This window comes from Ananas comosus, linkage group 25 (assembly GCF_001540865.1).
Source record: "Ananas comosus cultivar F153 linkage group 25, ASM154086v1, whole genome shotgun sequence".
NCBI lineage: Eukaryota > Viridiplantae > Streptophyta > Magnoliopsida > Poales > Bromeliaceae > Ananas > Ananas comosus.
Window position 1 is genome coordinate 2,300,916 of NC_033645.1, and position 17,680 is coordinate 2,318,595.

Below are 17,680 nucleotides of genomic sequence, written 5' to 3' on the forward strand. Positions count from 1 at the left end.
GAACTAAACATGCCCTAATTGGTGGTTAATTGATTCACGACTACGTGAAGAGATACTGCAAATTCGGTTTAAGACAAGTACAATTATGCAGTAAACTTTTGATCAAGAAAATAGCAAAAGAACCGACCGTCTCTAGAGCAAGTGACAAAGGACAAGGGCTTGGTGGTTGGTACTCGAGGCCCAAGTTCGAATCCTAGTTGATTCACATTTCTAGCTAAGTTTATTTCTAAATAAAATAAACAAAGCAGGTAGCATGCTATCTATCTCTTAAAAAAAAAAAAAAAAAAAAGAAAAGAAAAAAAGATAATAGCAAAGGAGAAGGGGTTCACGTGTGTCACCTCATTTGTATAATAATATTGAGGAAAAATTTTAGAATGCAACGGGTATATTAGTGATGTGGCGTAACAAACCAATCAAATATCTCCTTTTAAGAGTATATGTCCCATCATGATTATAAAAAAATATTTTTATTATACTTTTGTTTGAAAAGAAGAAATGTGATTGACTTGTTATTGATGACGTGGTGCAAGTGTGACAGCATAGAATTCCTCAATATTGAGGCACATCTATTCTCATTTCATGTGTTCATGTTGGAATAACTTATATTGCTGAAGAGCACACACTAGCAGTGTGAGAAAACCAGTGCATCATTAGCTTTTCCTTATCTAATACACAGCATATGGAAGAAAATGCATTAACATACTAAATCCCATCACAAAAAAACTGATAATACTGCTGAAAAAAAGCAAAAACTAAGGGACAAAAAAAAAAAAAAAAAAAAAAATTGAGGCCAAGCACAGGAGGGCGAATAGATTTGGATTGTGATGAGCATCAGAAAAACGAGTCGTCTCACGATCCTTGGGTTAGTCTCTGCATTTCGCCTTGGCTATCCAGTGTTTCCATGAGAAGCGGAGGTGCGTATTGGGCATTTCCTTGATGTTCTTCCGCATCTTGGCAGAAAGAGAGGATGATGGTGTCGATCGACATCTCCACAACCGCGAAGAATAGGGTTGCAACTATGTAACCGAGAGCCCACGATACCTGCACAACCATGGAAAAGAAGTTAGTTTCTGAATGTAAATGAACAACTACTCTTTCTTTTCGTTCCGAGATAATGGACTTTCGGAACTATTCTCTCTTCATATATGCATCATCCAAAATTATATATGGTTTCACTCGCTCAATTAAACGAAACAGAAAAGTCGTTATCATAATTTGAAGCATTTACGTGAAGCGCACGAAACACCAGATGATAGTGCAAAACCTAGCAATGGTTTAGAAAAATGAGTCCATTACGAGTAAACGACAAGCAACGACTAGTCCTCGAATCCAAAGAAAGGTCACCGATTTTGGAGTCCCTTTCAGCAGATGTCGTGTTCTCTTGAGAAACAGGTAGACTAATAATATCCGACAAAGGAGAAAAACAATATACTACTTCGAATATGCGAGAGATTAACTGCAACAGCGTTAAGGAACATACCAGAACAGGAAAGAGAGGAGAAGAGATCTTGTTGTGCGCAGATTTGTATTTGTGAGTGTCCAACATAAGAAACGCGAAGAGCGCACAGAAGAGGCTGACGCACAGCTTCCCAAGAAAGAGAATAACATCCCCGATGACATTCACCTTTCCGATCCGCAAAATATTATTCATTATCAATCCCGTTGCAATTGCAGAAGCTTTGCAGAAACCTTTCCCAGTGATTGCTATCTACAGCACCAAAAGTAATAGAAAAAGAAACAAATTAGCTGTGGATTGTTCAGGACTTCAAATTATCATTTATGGGAAAAATCACTGTAGTTCATTTTTGTTCAAAAGAACAAAAAAAAAAATCAGAAGTTTATGTTACATAATACCCAAAATTATATTCAGATACTTACCATAATATAAGCATTCCGATTCACGGATTTGATGGTCCAATCTATGCACCCTAGGCAACACTGAGAAGAAGAGGACATTGTTCTCCCCATGCAGCTTTCAGAAACAGTATCAACGTGCTTCAACCTGCGGCGAAGAGACTCGAGTATAAACCGCACCCACTCCACAATTGACACCACCAGTGACCCAAGAGCAACGGACCCAAGACTGTATCGCAGGAGACGCTTTACGGAAGAGAATACAGGGAGAAATGGAATCTCCTCCTGTATAGAACATAATTCAAGTCATTCTCCCACAAAGGAAAACAGAGCCTTTGAAAAGGCAAAATGGAAGAGTTGGAATTTTAAAGTTAAGCACGCAACAGCTAAACATTTTAGCAATACCTTTTTCTCTTAAATATTATCTAGAAATGCAAATCAATTAATTGCTTTTAATGTGTTTCAATAGTTGCTTCTGATAAAAAAAATCCTGTGGTTTTGGAGATATATGGATTCACATCTACATACCACTGTACAATTTATTCTCCCCGAACATTGTCAATACAAGCATGAAAAACTAATAGCATAGAATACAGGGAGAAAGACTCTCTGTTAACCTAACTATTGTTGAAACTTGAAAAAAGTAAATATGAAAAGAACAGATAATGGGCTACATCCTGCTAGTCACACACATTGACTTTTTTGTAGATATATAACATTTTGTCTATTTCAGGAAAATGATTGATTTTCATTTGACTAAGCCAAAGCAAGAGAGAGAGAGAGAGAGAGTCAAAGTGTTTTTTAGTCTAAATCTGTAGATATATGAGAATTACAAGGCTCAATTTTGACAAAGGAATTGAAACAACTTACCGATATCTCACCACGGGTCCAGTAGTAAGAAGCAACTGATCCAGCAATTACCGTAGAAGAGCAAGCAATGAAGAATTGTGTCGCCCAATAACACCCAAATAGGTGGAAAAGGATGGAAATGCCAATATGAGGGGTGTAATGAATGCTATAGCCACAGCAACTGTCGCAATTTACCTTGTTGGACTTCAGATCATACGAACAGCAATTACCGTTGCAATCATTTTTGAGTATTTGACCAGAGCTGAAAAGATGGAGTGCAGCAGAAAACCAGAACATGTAGAAGATAGCAAGGATGGCGTAGGGTAGAACCGGGAAAACAATTAGAGCCTGAACTTCCCCGATAACCTTTGCAGCAACCTGCATATACATAGGTTGTAAACAATGTCCCTTAACCCATAGTAATTCTTACAACAAAAATCTTTTTGACTTGAAATAATTCCAAATTTCTCAACTGTATAAATTAATTTTAGAATGATATGTGCTAAGTGCTAACCTTCAGAACAGATGTTGCTATAAGAATACGGCGAATAATGGCTATTGAAGAGAGAACAGCAATAATCATGACAATTGTCATCAGAACCGCTGCAGCACGAAGGTGATTCACTTCCTAAATAAAAGAGAGTATGGTAGGTCAGAAAATGGGGGAAGCAGTACCTCAATAAAGAAGTATTCGCAGATAAGCAACTGCCTTCACACACGCACACACACACAAAAAGAGGAAAGGCCAAAGGAAAAACAAGTCAGGAACTTACTCGGCCACTAATGTTCACATATGGATCACTTTCACCAATGACAACTGATAAGGCATCGTCACCGATCCAGCCAGCTAAAAACATGAAATAGTCGAGAAGTTTATAGCACAAAACATTTAACAAGATGAGATCATGAGGGCTAGCTCAGAAAGTAATGATAACTTAAAAACTTTTTACCATTAGCTAATATATGTATATAATTACTTGCGAAAGATTTTGGGACACAGTATACCCTACCTTTTGTGTAGTAGAACATAGTAACAGATATTATGAGGGCATTGAATAGAAACACAGTTATCCATGTCATGCCAGCAACAAAATGACGAATCATCAATAACCAGATTATAGACAGGAAAAGAGGCAACATTCCTCCACATACAATCAACACGGGCCAGGATTTTCCAATATCAGCAACATATCTCTGCAAACCAGACAAAATTTTAGTACCTAAGTTTGTTCTCTTCTCATAATGAGCTAACTGCATGAAAATATGCATGATTCCATGTCTATCTAGAAACATCGTGTCCAGAGACAAAGCTAAGCACCCAAAAGTTCAAAAATTCAGATTATGTAACTACGAAAGTTGTCAAAGCTCTCATTGCGATAAATATATACATTGTAGTAGATATTGTTCCCAAACCTTCAAGACGGCAGATCGGGAATTAATGGCCTTGTGAATAGTTTTATCTATTAATATGTTTTCATTGATGTTGATGCCGCCCATCTGCTGCCAATGCCTCAAAGAAACATTTGATGCACGTGCAATAAATTGACAGCTCCAAAACACTGAAGCAATAAGAAGAATGCAAAATCAGTTAGATGCCGCTCAAAATAAATATTGAAAAAATTCATACATGACTGGCAGAATTTAGGCATATACATTTGGTGCCTGAAAGGCTAATAAAGGTACAAAAATCTTCGTTAGTATTTGCATTCCTGAGGAAAACTACAATATCTCTAATAGAGGCAGATGAATGGTTACACAAATACTGCAAATGTATATGCTCTTAATATAATATAAACTGTCGCAAAAACGAGATTTTTTTTTCGTTCCAACTAGTTGCTGTAGATGTTAGCCACTTAAGGGGACACTTGTTTGTCCAATCTATTTCATTTTGAGCTGATGTATGATAATCTTGCTGACTCAAGTGGCATGTGGTAATTGGTTAATGAGGAGTATTAAAAGATGCCAACAACGGCATAACATATATGTCTCTAAACCATTGGCATGCCAATAAAGTATATATGAAAAGATGCATCCAAATATCTCGCTCTCACATCCAAACAGAACCCTCAGGAAATATCAAAAATTACTTTGTAAAGCAAGTCCTAATTACTTAACTTTTAGAGGTGCTAGACTTACCATTTACGCTCGGAAATATGACAGGATAGCACGGACCCTGTAACTGAAGAGAGCTATTCCTCATCTCTGGTGTGAGGAACTCAAAATAATCGTAGTCCCTGTCGATCCAGTCGTCAACCGATAGTCGAATATCACCCTCCGGATAGTCACACACAAAATTCACACCATCTTCAGCTGGGACAGGGCATTCCATCAAGCAGATGGTTCTAGCATCGGCAAGATTAAATTGGCTACTCTTTAGACCGCTTTGGTAGACCTGGTTCGGGTTCATCCAGTATCTAACTTCAAGTTCACGCAAATCCGGGTTACCATGCCTGTCGCCACACATATTTCCTTTGTAGTCCAATCCATATGTAAGCCTGCATGAGATCTTTTATTTTACTGATTAATAGACCGATCGTAAATAAAAAGAAAACAAGGAGAAAGGAACTAAAATAAATACATGTAAAGGAGGACAGTGTACTTAAGTGTAGAGAACGTGCATGTGAATATTCATTCTCTGGTTTTATGAGCGATTCATTGTGTAGAGAGAACAGAACAGAAAAAATCGATGGAATTTCATGTCAATTGGAGCCAACAAAATCGATCTTTTGCATAATATGTTCAACTCAAAACCGATCGACGCACTCACTCTAAACACTATAAGTTTGCATAATATGCAGGAGCCTCATTTTAATGCCGAAAACCCTAATAGGCTAAAAATGCCTGATCTCTTTTCCCAAACTAAGTAATAACCACAAAAGGTTGCATTTTTCTTCCAAACTACATGTATAGCATTGAACCACGAAATCGCTAATGTGACATCTATGACGCCCCAATTCCCAAATGGGTCACCCATCTTAGAACTACTCTATCTCTAGCACGCTTAGCCTTCTTAACTTTTTGGGCCTAACGACCACCCAAAATGCTATGGCTAAGCTAAGAAGTGTAAACCTATTCTACCTTATATATAGGATGATTCCAAATCCTGGGGTCTCACAACATCTTTAGCACAAAAAGAACAAACTGAGTACTAACTGAGTTCAAAAACTACTTTTTAAAAATGTAAATTGTGGGTCCTCAAAAGAACAACCATTCAAAACGAATTCTTCATGAACAGTGCTCAACTCATTCACCAAACCAAACTAGCCTTGAGCACATAAGCTCAACAAATCACCCAACCACCCAGAAACAAACCATTCCTTTCCAAATCTCTAACTACAGTAATTAAGCACATGAACCGCATTCAAGAGACCGCATTTCAACAAGGAAGAGGACGCGAGAGGGAATTAAAAAAAAAAAAAAATCCTAAATTGATGAATACCCCAGTTGAGGAATCACAAAGAAGGCTCCAAAAAGACCAATTTTTGCCCCAAAAAAGACCTCCTTTTTTGTTACTTTTGAAAGGAAAAACCCAAAAACAGGGCGTTGGTGGGTTTCATCACCTCAATGGGTTGCCTTGGTTGAATCCGAAGCTGGAGTTGACGATCATGGCGACCCAGAAGGCGATGAAGACGACGAGGAACACCAAATCTCGGCACTTGCGGTTGTGGCGTATGATCCCGCCGTCCATCTGGCCCTCCGGGTCGCTCCCCGCCGTCGGATACCTCCCTATGATCGCCCCCAAAGGACCCCCCATTCCCCCCCTCCCCCCCTCCTCCTCCTCTAACCCTAGTATCTCTCTCTCTCTCTCTCTCNCACACACAGAGGAGAGACAGAGTGAGAAAGAGAGAGAGAGAGAGTGAAGAAGAAGCAGTGCAAGAGAGAGAGAGAGAGAGCAGCGGAGGATTGGTGTGTCTGAATCCGCCTGAAAGGAAAGCAACTGTGTTCTGCTGCTCTCTAGTATTATTTTAAGATAAAAATGTGGAAACACCCTACACTATAATAATAATATATATAATAATAAGATTATTTTGAAGTGCACCCCCGAAACTGGGGAATTTAACAACAATTAATGTCATGATATCACCCTTTTCTGATTCATATTTTATTTAACTTTGGTAATTAATAAATTTTAAATATTGGTAAGTTCTACAATTCTATTTTTTGAAAAGTGTTTAAAACTATTAAACTTAAGAAACTTATCATTAATTTTATTCAAAACTTTTTATTTTTAATGCAAAACTTGTGCGTAAATGGCCAAAAATGGCATGAAAGTTAAGAGGGTCTCCGGCACTTTTCACCTTTTCTATTTTTTTTTTAAATAACATGATGCCTGCTTTACTCAATAAGAAATTAAATTTTGTACTAAAAGGGCGGCAGCCGAGGCTTCACAAAAAAAAAAAAGAGCAGGAATAAAAAAAGTAAAAATATGTTCATGAAAGAGATCAAGAAAGCAGGATTAGCGATAATGCTTAGACTACTGTTCTAAAAAGTGTTGAATGCCTACTGGAACCTACGACGGATTTGTAACGAATTTGTACTTCTATCTCTGAAAATGATATTATTTTTTTCCATTTAATTAGTCCACCAGATTGTTGAAAGCCTAGTAAAAATCTAGTCCACCAGAAGTTCTAGAACAGATGATTACAAGTCTCTGGGTCGCTCGCATGTAGTACACGAATGTGTGCTTTTCTTGGAGTCTCTTTAGATCTCTATTACTTGTACAGAAATTCGAAGGTGAAAAAGCATATAAAGGAGCTGCCCATAATTATTTTTTGGGTCCCCACGAACCCTTCTGATGGAGTAGGTTAGTTAAAGCTATTGAGAGGGTACAGGTAAAAGAGGCAAAAAAAAAAAAGAAAAAAAAAAAGGGGCATATGGGGCGCACAAAGAACGGTTTTGGGGTCTAAGAACAAATTAAGAAATAAGAATGGGGGGTTTTGGATGTATTTATTTAATACAATATAAATAAACATATCGCCGTTTAGATCGCTCTCGAGAATCTTGTTGTTCTTTTTCTCCGCGCTTTGACTCGGCAACTTGACTCGGACCAGTGTCCGAGTTCGAGATCTCCCTCGGCCCAGTTGGACTGGGCCCGGGTCCATTTACGTTTGTAAAATCAACTACTCTTTTAGCTAATTGAAATAGCTACATTATCAAATAAGTACGAACAAATATAATCAATCCTATGGTACCACATTTTTGAGTCAAAACACGTTTCCACTTCCTAATTTAATCACAACAATTGGGCCATTATTCATTCATTGAATTTAAGTAAAGATTAAATAAACATAATACGTTTCTCGTACCAGATATATATACGCTCATCGTCCTTACTGGGGAGCTTTAATTGTTCCTATAAGAGGAGGAGATAGATGTGGTGGTGTTGGTTGGTAAGCAACAAACTTAATTTTACCCACAATGATGATTAATTATTAAGTTGGTCTGAGATGTCAATCTCCTACGTACTTAGTACATAAAGTAGTGCACAAACTATAAATCAAAACCAACCATTCTATTTTTTAAAAAGGAAAATAGTTAACTGCCCCCTTTTCTTATTAATAGCTAAAACGACAAGAATTGAGGGATACTAATCCCTTAAACTTCTTAGATTACAAGATCCTAAAACGTTGCTTAATTATGAGGAAGAGTTATGTGTGTGTGTGTGTAGAACTATGCTAATATACTATTAATAGTATTAAGTTATTGGTGCTACCAAGTTTTTGGCCATTGAATTAAGAGATGTGCGGTTAGGATGATGTGAGCCCTTTAGGGTTGAGTGAGTGGTTGGTTGAATAGTATGATCTAACGAGTGAAAATGATCAAAAGGACAGATCTAGCGGCGGAAAACTTGGTAGCACCAAATGCTTCGTGCTATTAATAGCATAGTAGCCAGACTATATATATATATAGAGTGAGGCTGCTATGCTATCGGAAGCACGGAGCCTTCCGTGCTTCCAGCTCGTTTTTGATGTTGCGACTTTCGAATCGTCGATCGGCTCCGTTAAACTTGATCTAGAATATTTGAAGTACCTAGAAAATAAATTATATAATTTTACGATATCATTTGCCTAGTGAACGAAGGGACTCAAAATCAACGGCTGAAAATAAAAATCTTACAAAATGTAATAATATGACATTAAAATTTTAAATCAAAGATATTGATCTTGTTTTATATAGTATAAAGAATTTTCTATCAAAATTTCACGTGATTTGGATATTTCTACACCGTTAAACTTGCAAACGGCTCACTACGGCCATTGAAATTTGTTGATTTTGAGCCCATTCAATCACTAGGCAAATGATATCTAAAAATAATAAAATTTATTTTCTAGGTACTCAAAATACTCTAGATCAAGTTTAACGGAGCCGATCGACGATTCGAAAGTCGCAACATCGAAAACGAGCTGGAAGTACGAAAGGCTCCGTGCTTCCGATAGCATAGTAGCCTCACTCTATATATATATATATATATATATGATCAAAGAGGAAGCAACACGACCAATGAGAGCATCACACAGAGAGTCAATAATTAAAAAAAAACTACGGTTTAAGGTTTCAACGGTTGTTAAAGGTGGATTACCAAATGTTTGAAATGAACAGTATAGGCTCTATAATTAATGGAGTATATTTTAACTGTACCATTTTAATTAAAGATAATACGTATAATATATATTCTATATTATGATGAGTCCGGCTGCTATGCTATCGATAGCACCAAGCACTTGGTGCTATCAAATTTTCTGCCGATAGATTAACTTTTTGATTATTTTTATCCGTTAGATTATACTATTTAACCAACCACCCACTCAACCCTAGAGGACCCACATCATCCTAACCGCACATTTCTCAATCCAAGGGCTAAAAAACTAATAGCACCAACAACTTAGTGTTATTGATAGTATTCCAGCCTAGTTTATATTGTGATATAATTATTATAAAGTGTTAAGACCAATTTTAGACTATTTACTACAGCATCGATTTTTTGATAATATATATTGTACTAGAGCTAGTCCTAAGCTTCTTCTCCGATAAAGTTTCTTAGTTTGTTTGTGATAAGTATTTATTATTAGCTGAAATAGGAATAACAGAGCCAAGAGACTAATAAGTTAAAGTAATAAAATTATGGTCTATAATAGAGCTAAGAGCAAGATGGCCAACAATAAATTTAACCTTCAGAATGATTGAGTTTGATTGAAATTCGTGAGTATTGTGATTAAACTCTAAAGTGTAATAGATGTGTCATTTCTATCAATACGTGCTTTTGACATAGCTGGCTAGCTCTTGCGATCCACAGTTTGTTACATCTGTTATGCCATGATTCATGTTGTAACTACCATGAATGTAAAGTGAAATGGTAAGACTATTTTGAGACTTTTTTTTTTTTGCATAATTAAGCACTTTTAGAATGGTAACTCGCAAGTCCCTTTCATATGATTTTTAAGCTCCACCAGCATGCTACTAATAAGATGGTATTGTTTACTGTGTACGAACTGGTTACTTTGAGGCAGAGTAGATGCTCTGCGTCTGTAACACTTCAAAATTGACTTCAAAAAGGAGGGGACAAAAATTATATGGGCATTATTTTCAAACTAGAAATTTGGGGAGGATGCGGATGGACACCGCATGGCTGCGCGCCCATCCTTGCCCTCCCCTGGAGGAAAAAAAAAAAAAAATATGGACCTCAATTTTTAGAGAGAGAGAGAGAGAAAGAGAGAGAAAGAAGTTGACGGAGAGAAAAGAAGGGTGAAGATGAATACGCGGGGGTCACGCGGCGCCCATCCGCATCGTCCCAATCTTCTACCTAGGTAGGAAACCATGCCTATACAATTTTTATTCCAAAGTAAGGAAAGAGTCGTTTTCACGAAGAAATTAATCAAAGAAATTGCTGTTGAAGGAGACAGTTGATTGATGATTACGAGTAAAAGCCAAATTAATTGCAGCGATGTGACAAACAGACCAAGTGGAACAAAGGTGTCGCAGGGTACGTACGTCTTCACTCAAACACTAATAATTATCAAACAAAATTATCCACAAAATGTCTAAATGAGATTCTATAAAACAAAGAGCGGTGCATCGTAGAAATAGCACTTATCACTTTATCAGAAAACAATGTTATATATATTTTCTGCGATGTCGGGGATCGCGGCTTTCTATTAAGTCTATCCAGACTCCTTTTATAATTCAGACTCAAAAACTCTCAAAACCTTCACATCTTATCCAAATATTTTTATTATTAGAATACCAGTTGTTCGTCTATTTTTAGCTTCACTAAAATTATCTAAGTTTTATATATATATATATATAATTGAGCTAGAATATTTTTAGAAACATTAACTTCTTAGTGCTTTTAAGTTTCTACCCCTTAGATCTATTCCTTGATTACTAATAGTCTGTGGATCAAACATTATTCCACTTACCACCACCTATCACCATCATCTCAACCCTACATCTCTCCATCCAATGACTAAAAACTCAAAAGTACCACTCGCTTGGTGCTTTTGAGAGAATTCTAGCTCAACTCTCTCTCTCTATATATATATATTTTCTTTTCATGTATTATAATTAAGAATCCCAGTGTCTACATAAATGGTTGGAGAGTCACATGTTCTAAATGAAAAGATAGAACACATAAATAGGAGATGAGATTGAAACTTACAATGTAAGGTTGATTACCCTTGCAAGATAATGTGTACTACTTCACTACATTACATTCTCGACCACTATTTAGAATTTACATGCATATGAGAAATTACAACGACAATAGAAAGAAAAAAAAAATGTATATAATGCTCTTATAATTTCCATCTCAGAAGAGTAGGAGGCACAGTATCCCGCACAGGAAGATGAAGAGCCATAACTGGTGCAACGACCTCTCCACCTCCCTCTCCCACCGCCTCGCCCTCATCCTCCGGCCGACCCCGCGAACCGCAACGCCGTGCGGCGCATCGTAGTCCACCCGATCCGTGTGATCGTTCCCGAACACCAACGGCAGAACTGCCGCCGCGATCCCCCCGATCGTTCCCCCCGCAGTCGAGTAGAACACGGGCGCCGACGTGTACCCGTAACGCAGGCGGAGGCCGTCGTTGGTGCCGACGCCGTAGCGGTGAATCTGCGGCGGCCGTTGGACCGGCGATCGCGGTTGCACCGAAGGCCTGCTAGGAATATTCAGGCTCTGCAGGGGAACCGCTTTGCAGCTTACGCCGTGGCCGTAGAGGGGGACGAGGGAGGCGTCAGAGAGAGGGGACTTGCACACGGGGCACCACAGCGCCGGTGGCGACGATGCAGTTTCGAGCTGGTGCAGCATCCACTGGTAGATGCAGGGCCAGCAGTAGAGGTGGCCGCAGAGGGTGACGACGGGGTCGGCTGCAGAGTCCAAGCAGATGCTGCAGTCGAAGCAATTCGCCGCATCGGCGGTCCCGGATGGTGCTACGGGGGATTCCGCCGCGTGCGGCGACGGCGGGGGCGACGGCGCGTTGTTGGATTGAGGTTTGTCCATGGCGGGGCCTAAGAAGCCGTGGATGGTGGTTTCTGCTTCCATCTAGTCTAGTTATTGAGAATTGGGAGTTTGGTAGGCGATCTGTGTGAGCGAGCCGTACAAAGGCAATGAGTAGGTGATGGGTAGTAAATAGAACAAAAAAGATTTTGTTGGCACACGTTACAAGTGACGCAGCAATCCTATGAACTACTTACGATCGAGGACCACAATAAATATAGCAAAGAAGCATAGACCTTGCTTAAGTAATAAAAACACTAATTTAGAAAAAAAAAAAGTTATTATCGTACAATTTACTTCAGTGTCAAAACAAAAAGTGTTGGACTTAATTTTCACTGTAATAAATACAGTGAAAGCATAGCGGATTCAGAAGAATATTTTTTTTTTTTCAAAGTTCAAAAGTTTAATAATATTTATTAGAAGTTCCTAACGAAGATTTTTTAGGACAGTATAGCTTATCAAGCACATAACTCATGCTCGAGGACAACATATATCTTATCAAGCATATAACTCATGACCCAGTTGTTAATATCTTTGCATACTCTTTTTGTAAATTATCTATAATTCAAATTTGAAGCCAACAAAATATATTCTATAAAATATTTGTATTATCTAAAGAAATTCTAAACTTTTATTAGTGAATTGAGTTATTTCTTAATACGGACAAAATTTGTGTCCAAAAAGCCATGGAAAACAGCTGGCGCTAAAGGCTATAGAAGACATGCTACTTATACGCATAATTCTAACACTTCTTCTATCCGAACTCAATTTTTTCACATTAGTTCGATCTTCTTTTAAATTAAAAATTAAAAAACATATTTTTTTAATATTAAAAATAAAAAAGAGATGTTTTAATATTTGGATGAAGAGATTTTTTGTGCGTACATATATCCAGGGGAAAAAAGACAAAAAGGATTTAGACCTTCCTAGGCATTGAGTATGATCTAACGCTACTAGACCCCGCGCAAGGTATTATTTCTCATCAAATGTAACGTATCAAATTCACTAAGAACGTGTTTGGTTTTCCGAAATAAATTTCAAAAAAATATATTTTTTTGGCTACAAAATTAATAATCATTCATTTATTTTTTTAAAAAAAAAATAAAAACTTCTCAGATTTCATTAATCAATATTTTTGTATTTTTCAAATTTGTTATCCTGAAGAATTAAAACTATAAAATTTATTTTTTATAGTTTTTTTTTAAAAAAAATTAAGAATTTTTTGAGAAACCAAAACCATGAGGAAAGCGCCGTGTAGCTCAAAACATGTGAGACATCGTCAGCCATGTTTGGTCTTATCCATAAAGCATACTACGACCGCATTAATTGGGCTGCACAACCGACAAGGAATATGTTATGCTTTTACCCAAATAAGAAAAAAAAAAGAAATTAGGAATATATATATAAACCGTTTCTTTATGAGGTAAAAAAGAAAAAAAGAAAAAAAAGGAAACGCGGATTTGCACAACGTTTTTTCGAATAAGCTAGGTTAGAATGTTACAGATATTTTCTAAACTCTTAATCTATTTTAAATTTTGACCTTTCGAACTTCTTTTTATTTAATATATATATATTTTTTATTTACTAATTATTTGATTTAACTTTTTTTTTTACTAGCGATTTTAAAATTTTTGATAGAATCAAAATAAATATCCACGAAAGAAACACCTGATCAGCAATTATTTTAGTTTTAAAAAATACCACGTGTATCTCGCATAAGGGTTTGATTCTAATAGAATCTTTAAAATTATTAAAAAAAGGAACTAAATTCGAACAATTAGTAAGTTGAGAAAATGCAAATCAATTAAAAAAAATTCAGAGAGTTAAATTTAAAACTGATAGAATTTAGAAGGAGTTGATACATTTTGACCTTCTAATTAATTATAAGTATTGCCAAATATGTATAGAACAAAACAGAAAAAAAAAAGCTCTAATGCTACAGAAATATTATAATTAAACATTATAATAAAGGAAATGTATAAAACTTTAATTTTTTATTTTATTTACGCAATATATCATATCATTATGAGGAAATCATGACCCATAAAACTCAATAATGTTTTAATAAAACTTTTAACACTCATAAATAAACTACTCTAACATCCAAATAGGTCCCGAAAATCATTGTAAAATGAAAAAAAAAAACAGAAACAAGAGCAAAATTTTTTTGAGAAAGGAAACAAGAGCAAAATTGCAGGGGAAATAAAAGGAAAAACACTAATTCAGTAACATCAAACTCGATGCAAAAAAAAAAAAAAAAATCTAAAACAACGAGAGGATCACAAGATAAATAGACATCCATAGTAATATCAAAAAACGAGTATAATAAATGACCCGTTAAAAACGCAATAAAACGAACAGCGAAAACCCTAGCAACTGTGATCGCCACGGATCATCAAATCGAAGAGAATAGGCGATCACAAATTCCCCCTCCCCTTCTCCACCACCCACCATGCACCCAATTACTAGGGTTTTCGCCCCCGATCGAAGCTCAAGCAAAGAAAACGGGAAAAATCGCCAAATCCGAGCACGCGAAACCAGAATTACAATAAAAAGAGGCTTCGATCACGTACCTGATCGCGGTTTCTCCGTAATTAGGGATCGAATCCGACGATCCAATGACGCGAGAGGGAGAAGAAGAAGAAGAAGAAGAAGAAGAAGAAGAAGAGGGAGTGAGGAAGCGGAGGGATCGCAACGGCGAATCGAGCGAGGAATGAGAGAGCTCGTTTGTAAACTCGGGCTATATATAAAGGGGCCGAGGGTTAGCGTGCTACATCCGTTTCCACCGACACGTGTCCGTCGATTTATGGGGGATAATTTTTTATTTTATTTTATTTTTCTGTGCGTGGAAAATAATTTTTGTTTGGTCCGATAAATGCGTGGGGTACAAAATAGGGAACGGACGCTTCTGATTGGTCGGCGCATGGGAAAAGGACGAGTTACTATTTTACATTTCTGTGGGTCTGGTGACTCTGGTTCAGGAAATTGGTTTTTTGTTTTGGGCTTGAGTGGGGACAACAAATTCGGTTTTAACAATTGCGTGTTCTTACGAGTAGTAAATCAACTTGATGTTATAACAATTGCGTGTTCTTACGAGTAGTAAATCAACTTGATGTTATAACAATTGCGTGTTCTTACGAGTAGTAAATCAACTTTGATGTTTTGATGTTATAACAATTGCGTGTTCTTACGAGTAGTAAATCAACTTTGATGTTATCCACTGGAGATGAAATTCTGATGGTAAATTTTCAGTCAAGTCTATGTATTCGTTTATCAGGACTGAGGGATTCAAAGATGCTGCGACGCCCACCATCTAGAGACTAAAGGTTTCGACAAAAGTCAAAATTTTTTCCTGACTAGCTTTAAAAAAGAGACTGCCTACTCTGGATAACCTACTTAGAAGGGGTTGGATAGGTAACAGTGGGTGTGTCTTGTGTGGCATCGAACAAGAGACAGTAGACCACCTGTTGGTGGGTTGCGTAGTCAGTAAATTCCTTTTTATTTCCATTCTAGACACGTCCTACGTCTACCCCTAATGTGAGGACGCCAAGTTTGTTTGGAAAGAGCTGCTGAGGAGAGGGTCACAGACGAACACTCTAAAGCCTCAAATTTTTGGAGCGACCATCTGGTGGGTGATTTGGTGCGAAAGAAATAACGTTATTTTTCGAAATATACTTATGAATGCTATCTCTACTGCTCACCATATTCGAGGTTTGGCGAAAGAGGGGACCGTTTGTGCAGAGTAGGGTGACGTTGGTTTTGCTACTCCTTTTGGTTGGGACAATTGTTTTTGCTTCTTCTTTTTTACTCTTTTTATTTCTAACACCTTTCTTCTTCGTTTTGTCTTTCAGAGGTTCTAGCTGTCTCACCTTATGTAGCTAAGTTTATTTACCTATTGAATGAAGCAGGTAGCGTGCTACCTTTCTCTCTCAAAAAAAAAAAATAATAATTGCGTGTTCTTGGCCTAGTTTCCCCCCAAAGAGAGTAACTTAAATTAAAAAGAAGGGGAAATTTAAATAAGGGTTTTTTTTTTTGTGTGTGTGCGCGTGTGATTTTGTTGGATTAGTAGATTGTCATTTATTATTTCCAATAAAATATTTGCTAGTGTCTTGAGGACTAAACCGGCCATTAAACAAATAAATAGAGATATTCAAAGGTCAGAGTTCAACAGGATACGAACCAAGCACGAAACTCTGTGAAAAAACTAAATTTTGATTCTTATTTATATAATGAACTAGTTTTAATTTGCCTGAATTGGGTAGTTCGCGGTTCGAACAAGTTTGATCAATTATATTTCAAAGTAGATTCTCATCACTAAACAAAATTAGCCACTTACTACATTGGTTCTTATTCAACCAGGTTCAATCGACTTGTCCACCTTCATTTTCTAAACTATTACAAAAAAAAAGTCTACTGCATCACACTCGTACCACATCATTAATAACAAATCAAGCTAATTTTTTTTAAAAAAAAGTTATAATAAATATTTTTTTTATAATCATGATACGACAGGTAACTCCAAAAAGAGTCATTCGATTAATCGAGAATGTCACGTCACTAATATGACCGGAATATTCTAAAATTTTTCTAGTACTAAGAATGACATGTATGAAAAGGTTGAGAAAGCTCATACACTGTGCTACAGCAGCCGTAATTAAATTTGATTTTCTCACATTCAAAAATTGTCGCAACCACAAATTTTGAAATGAAATATGACTCTACTGTAATTTATTTATATATAATTAAACTAAAATATTACTGATAGTAAATAAATAAATTTTACTATCAACTTTTTAGCTTTAGATCAGTATATAATAGGAGTACTGAAGCCTAAACTGTAGGCATGGCTAAAATTGGTAAAAGAAGAACAGTAAGGGATAGTATCCTTTGTCATTGATATGCATTTTGAAGGTGGAGTGGATAGGCACGAATATACGGAACAAGCAAGCCTGCGTCAGCACCTAAGATAAAGTGAATACACACCAAAAAATAAAAAATAAAAAAAAAGAGAATTTGATGTCGGGACATATTTAATTAATTTGTCCAACATAGGGTTCGTTTTATTTTTGAAAATCTTAGAGATTCTCGAGGCTCTAGCTGTCTCACTTTGCAGTCGAGTTCATCAACATAATAAATGGAACGGTAGCATGCTATTTTTTCTCAAAAAAAAAAATTTCTCTTGTCGTGTCCTTCTGTATCAAAAAAAAAAAAAGCTTAGAGATTGATCTTGTAATTTTTAAAAAAATTACCAATGTTAGTGTTTGCTTCGACATCAAAATTATGAGATAGTATGAACTCTCGCTCTTATTATATGAAGATCAGCTTTTCGAATTTTGTAGGATGAAAAGTAAGGCTGAATTTTACAAAACATATGAATTTCTTCTGCCTCTAAATAGCTCTTTAGAAAAGAAGCAGATTTCAAATTATTTTAGTTGAAGTGTAAAATTATGGAACTTCACTTTTTTTCTTTTCACAAAATTATTA

General features: G+C 36.6%; 2 protein-coding genes across 2 annotated transcripts; both read right to left on the reverse strand.

Annotated features, from left to right (window-relative positions):
• On the reverse strand, window positions 576-6,457 carry LOC109703648 (choline transporter-like protein 2). The gene is made up of 10 exons (XM_020224350.1): window positions 6,264-6,457; window positions 4,840-5,198; window positions 4,117-4,262; window positions 3,714-3,897; window positions 3,477-3,550; window positions 3,218-3,331; window positions 2,725-3,081; window positions 1,879-2,139; window positions 1,481-1,708; window positions 576-1,041 (listed from the first exon to the last, which is right to left on the reverse strand). The coding sequence occupies exons 1-10, from the start codon at window positions 6,455-6,457 to the stop codon at window positions 850-852; spliced, it is 2,109 nt and encodes a 702-aa protein (XP_020079939.1). The 3' UTR covers window positions 576-849.
• Window positions 11,326-14,899, reverse strand: LOC109728922 (E3 ubiquitin-protein ligase RMA2-like). The gene is made up of 2 exons (XM_020259469.1): window positions 14,770-14,899; window positions 11,326-12,280 (listed from the first exon to the last, which is right to left on the reverse strand). The coding sequence occupies exon 2, from the start codon at window positions 12,239-12,241 to the stop codon at window positions 11,510-11,512; it is 732 nt and encodes a 243-aa protein (XP_020115058.1). The 5' UTR covers window positions 12,242-12,280; window positions 14,770-14,899; the 3' UTR covers window positions 11,326-11,509.

Coding starts and splice junctions, on each gene's coding strand:
- LOC109703648 (XM_020224350.1), bottom strand. CDS start 6,457: ATGGGGGGTCCTTTGGGGGCGATCATAGGGAGGTATCCGACGGCGGGG. Junction 5,199..6,263: donor AACCAAGGCAACCCATTGAG/GTGATGAAACCC, acceptor GATCTCATGCAG/GCTTACATATGGATTGGACT. Junction 3,332..3,476: donor ATGTGAACATTAGTGGCCGA/GTAAGTTCCTGA, acceptor TCTTTTATTTAG/GAAGTGAATCACCTTCGTGC.
- LOC109728922 (XM_020259469.1), bottom strand. CDS start 12,241: ATGGAAGCAGAAACCACCATCCACGGCTTCTTAGGCCCCGCCATGGAC.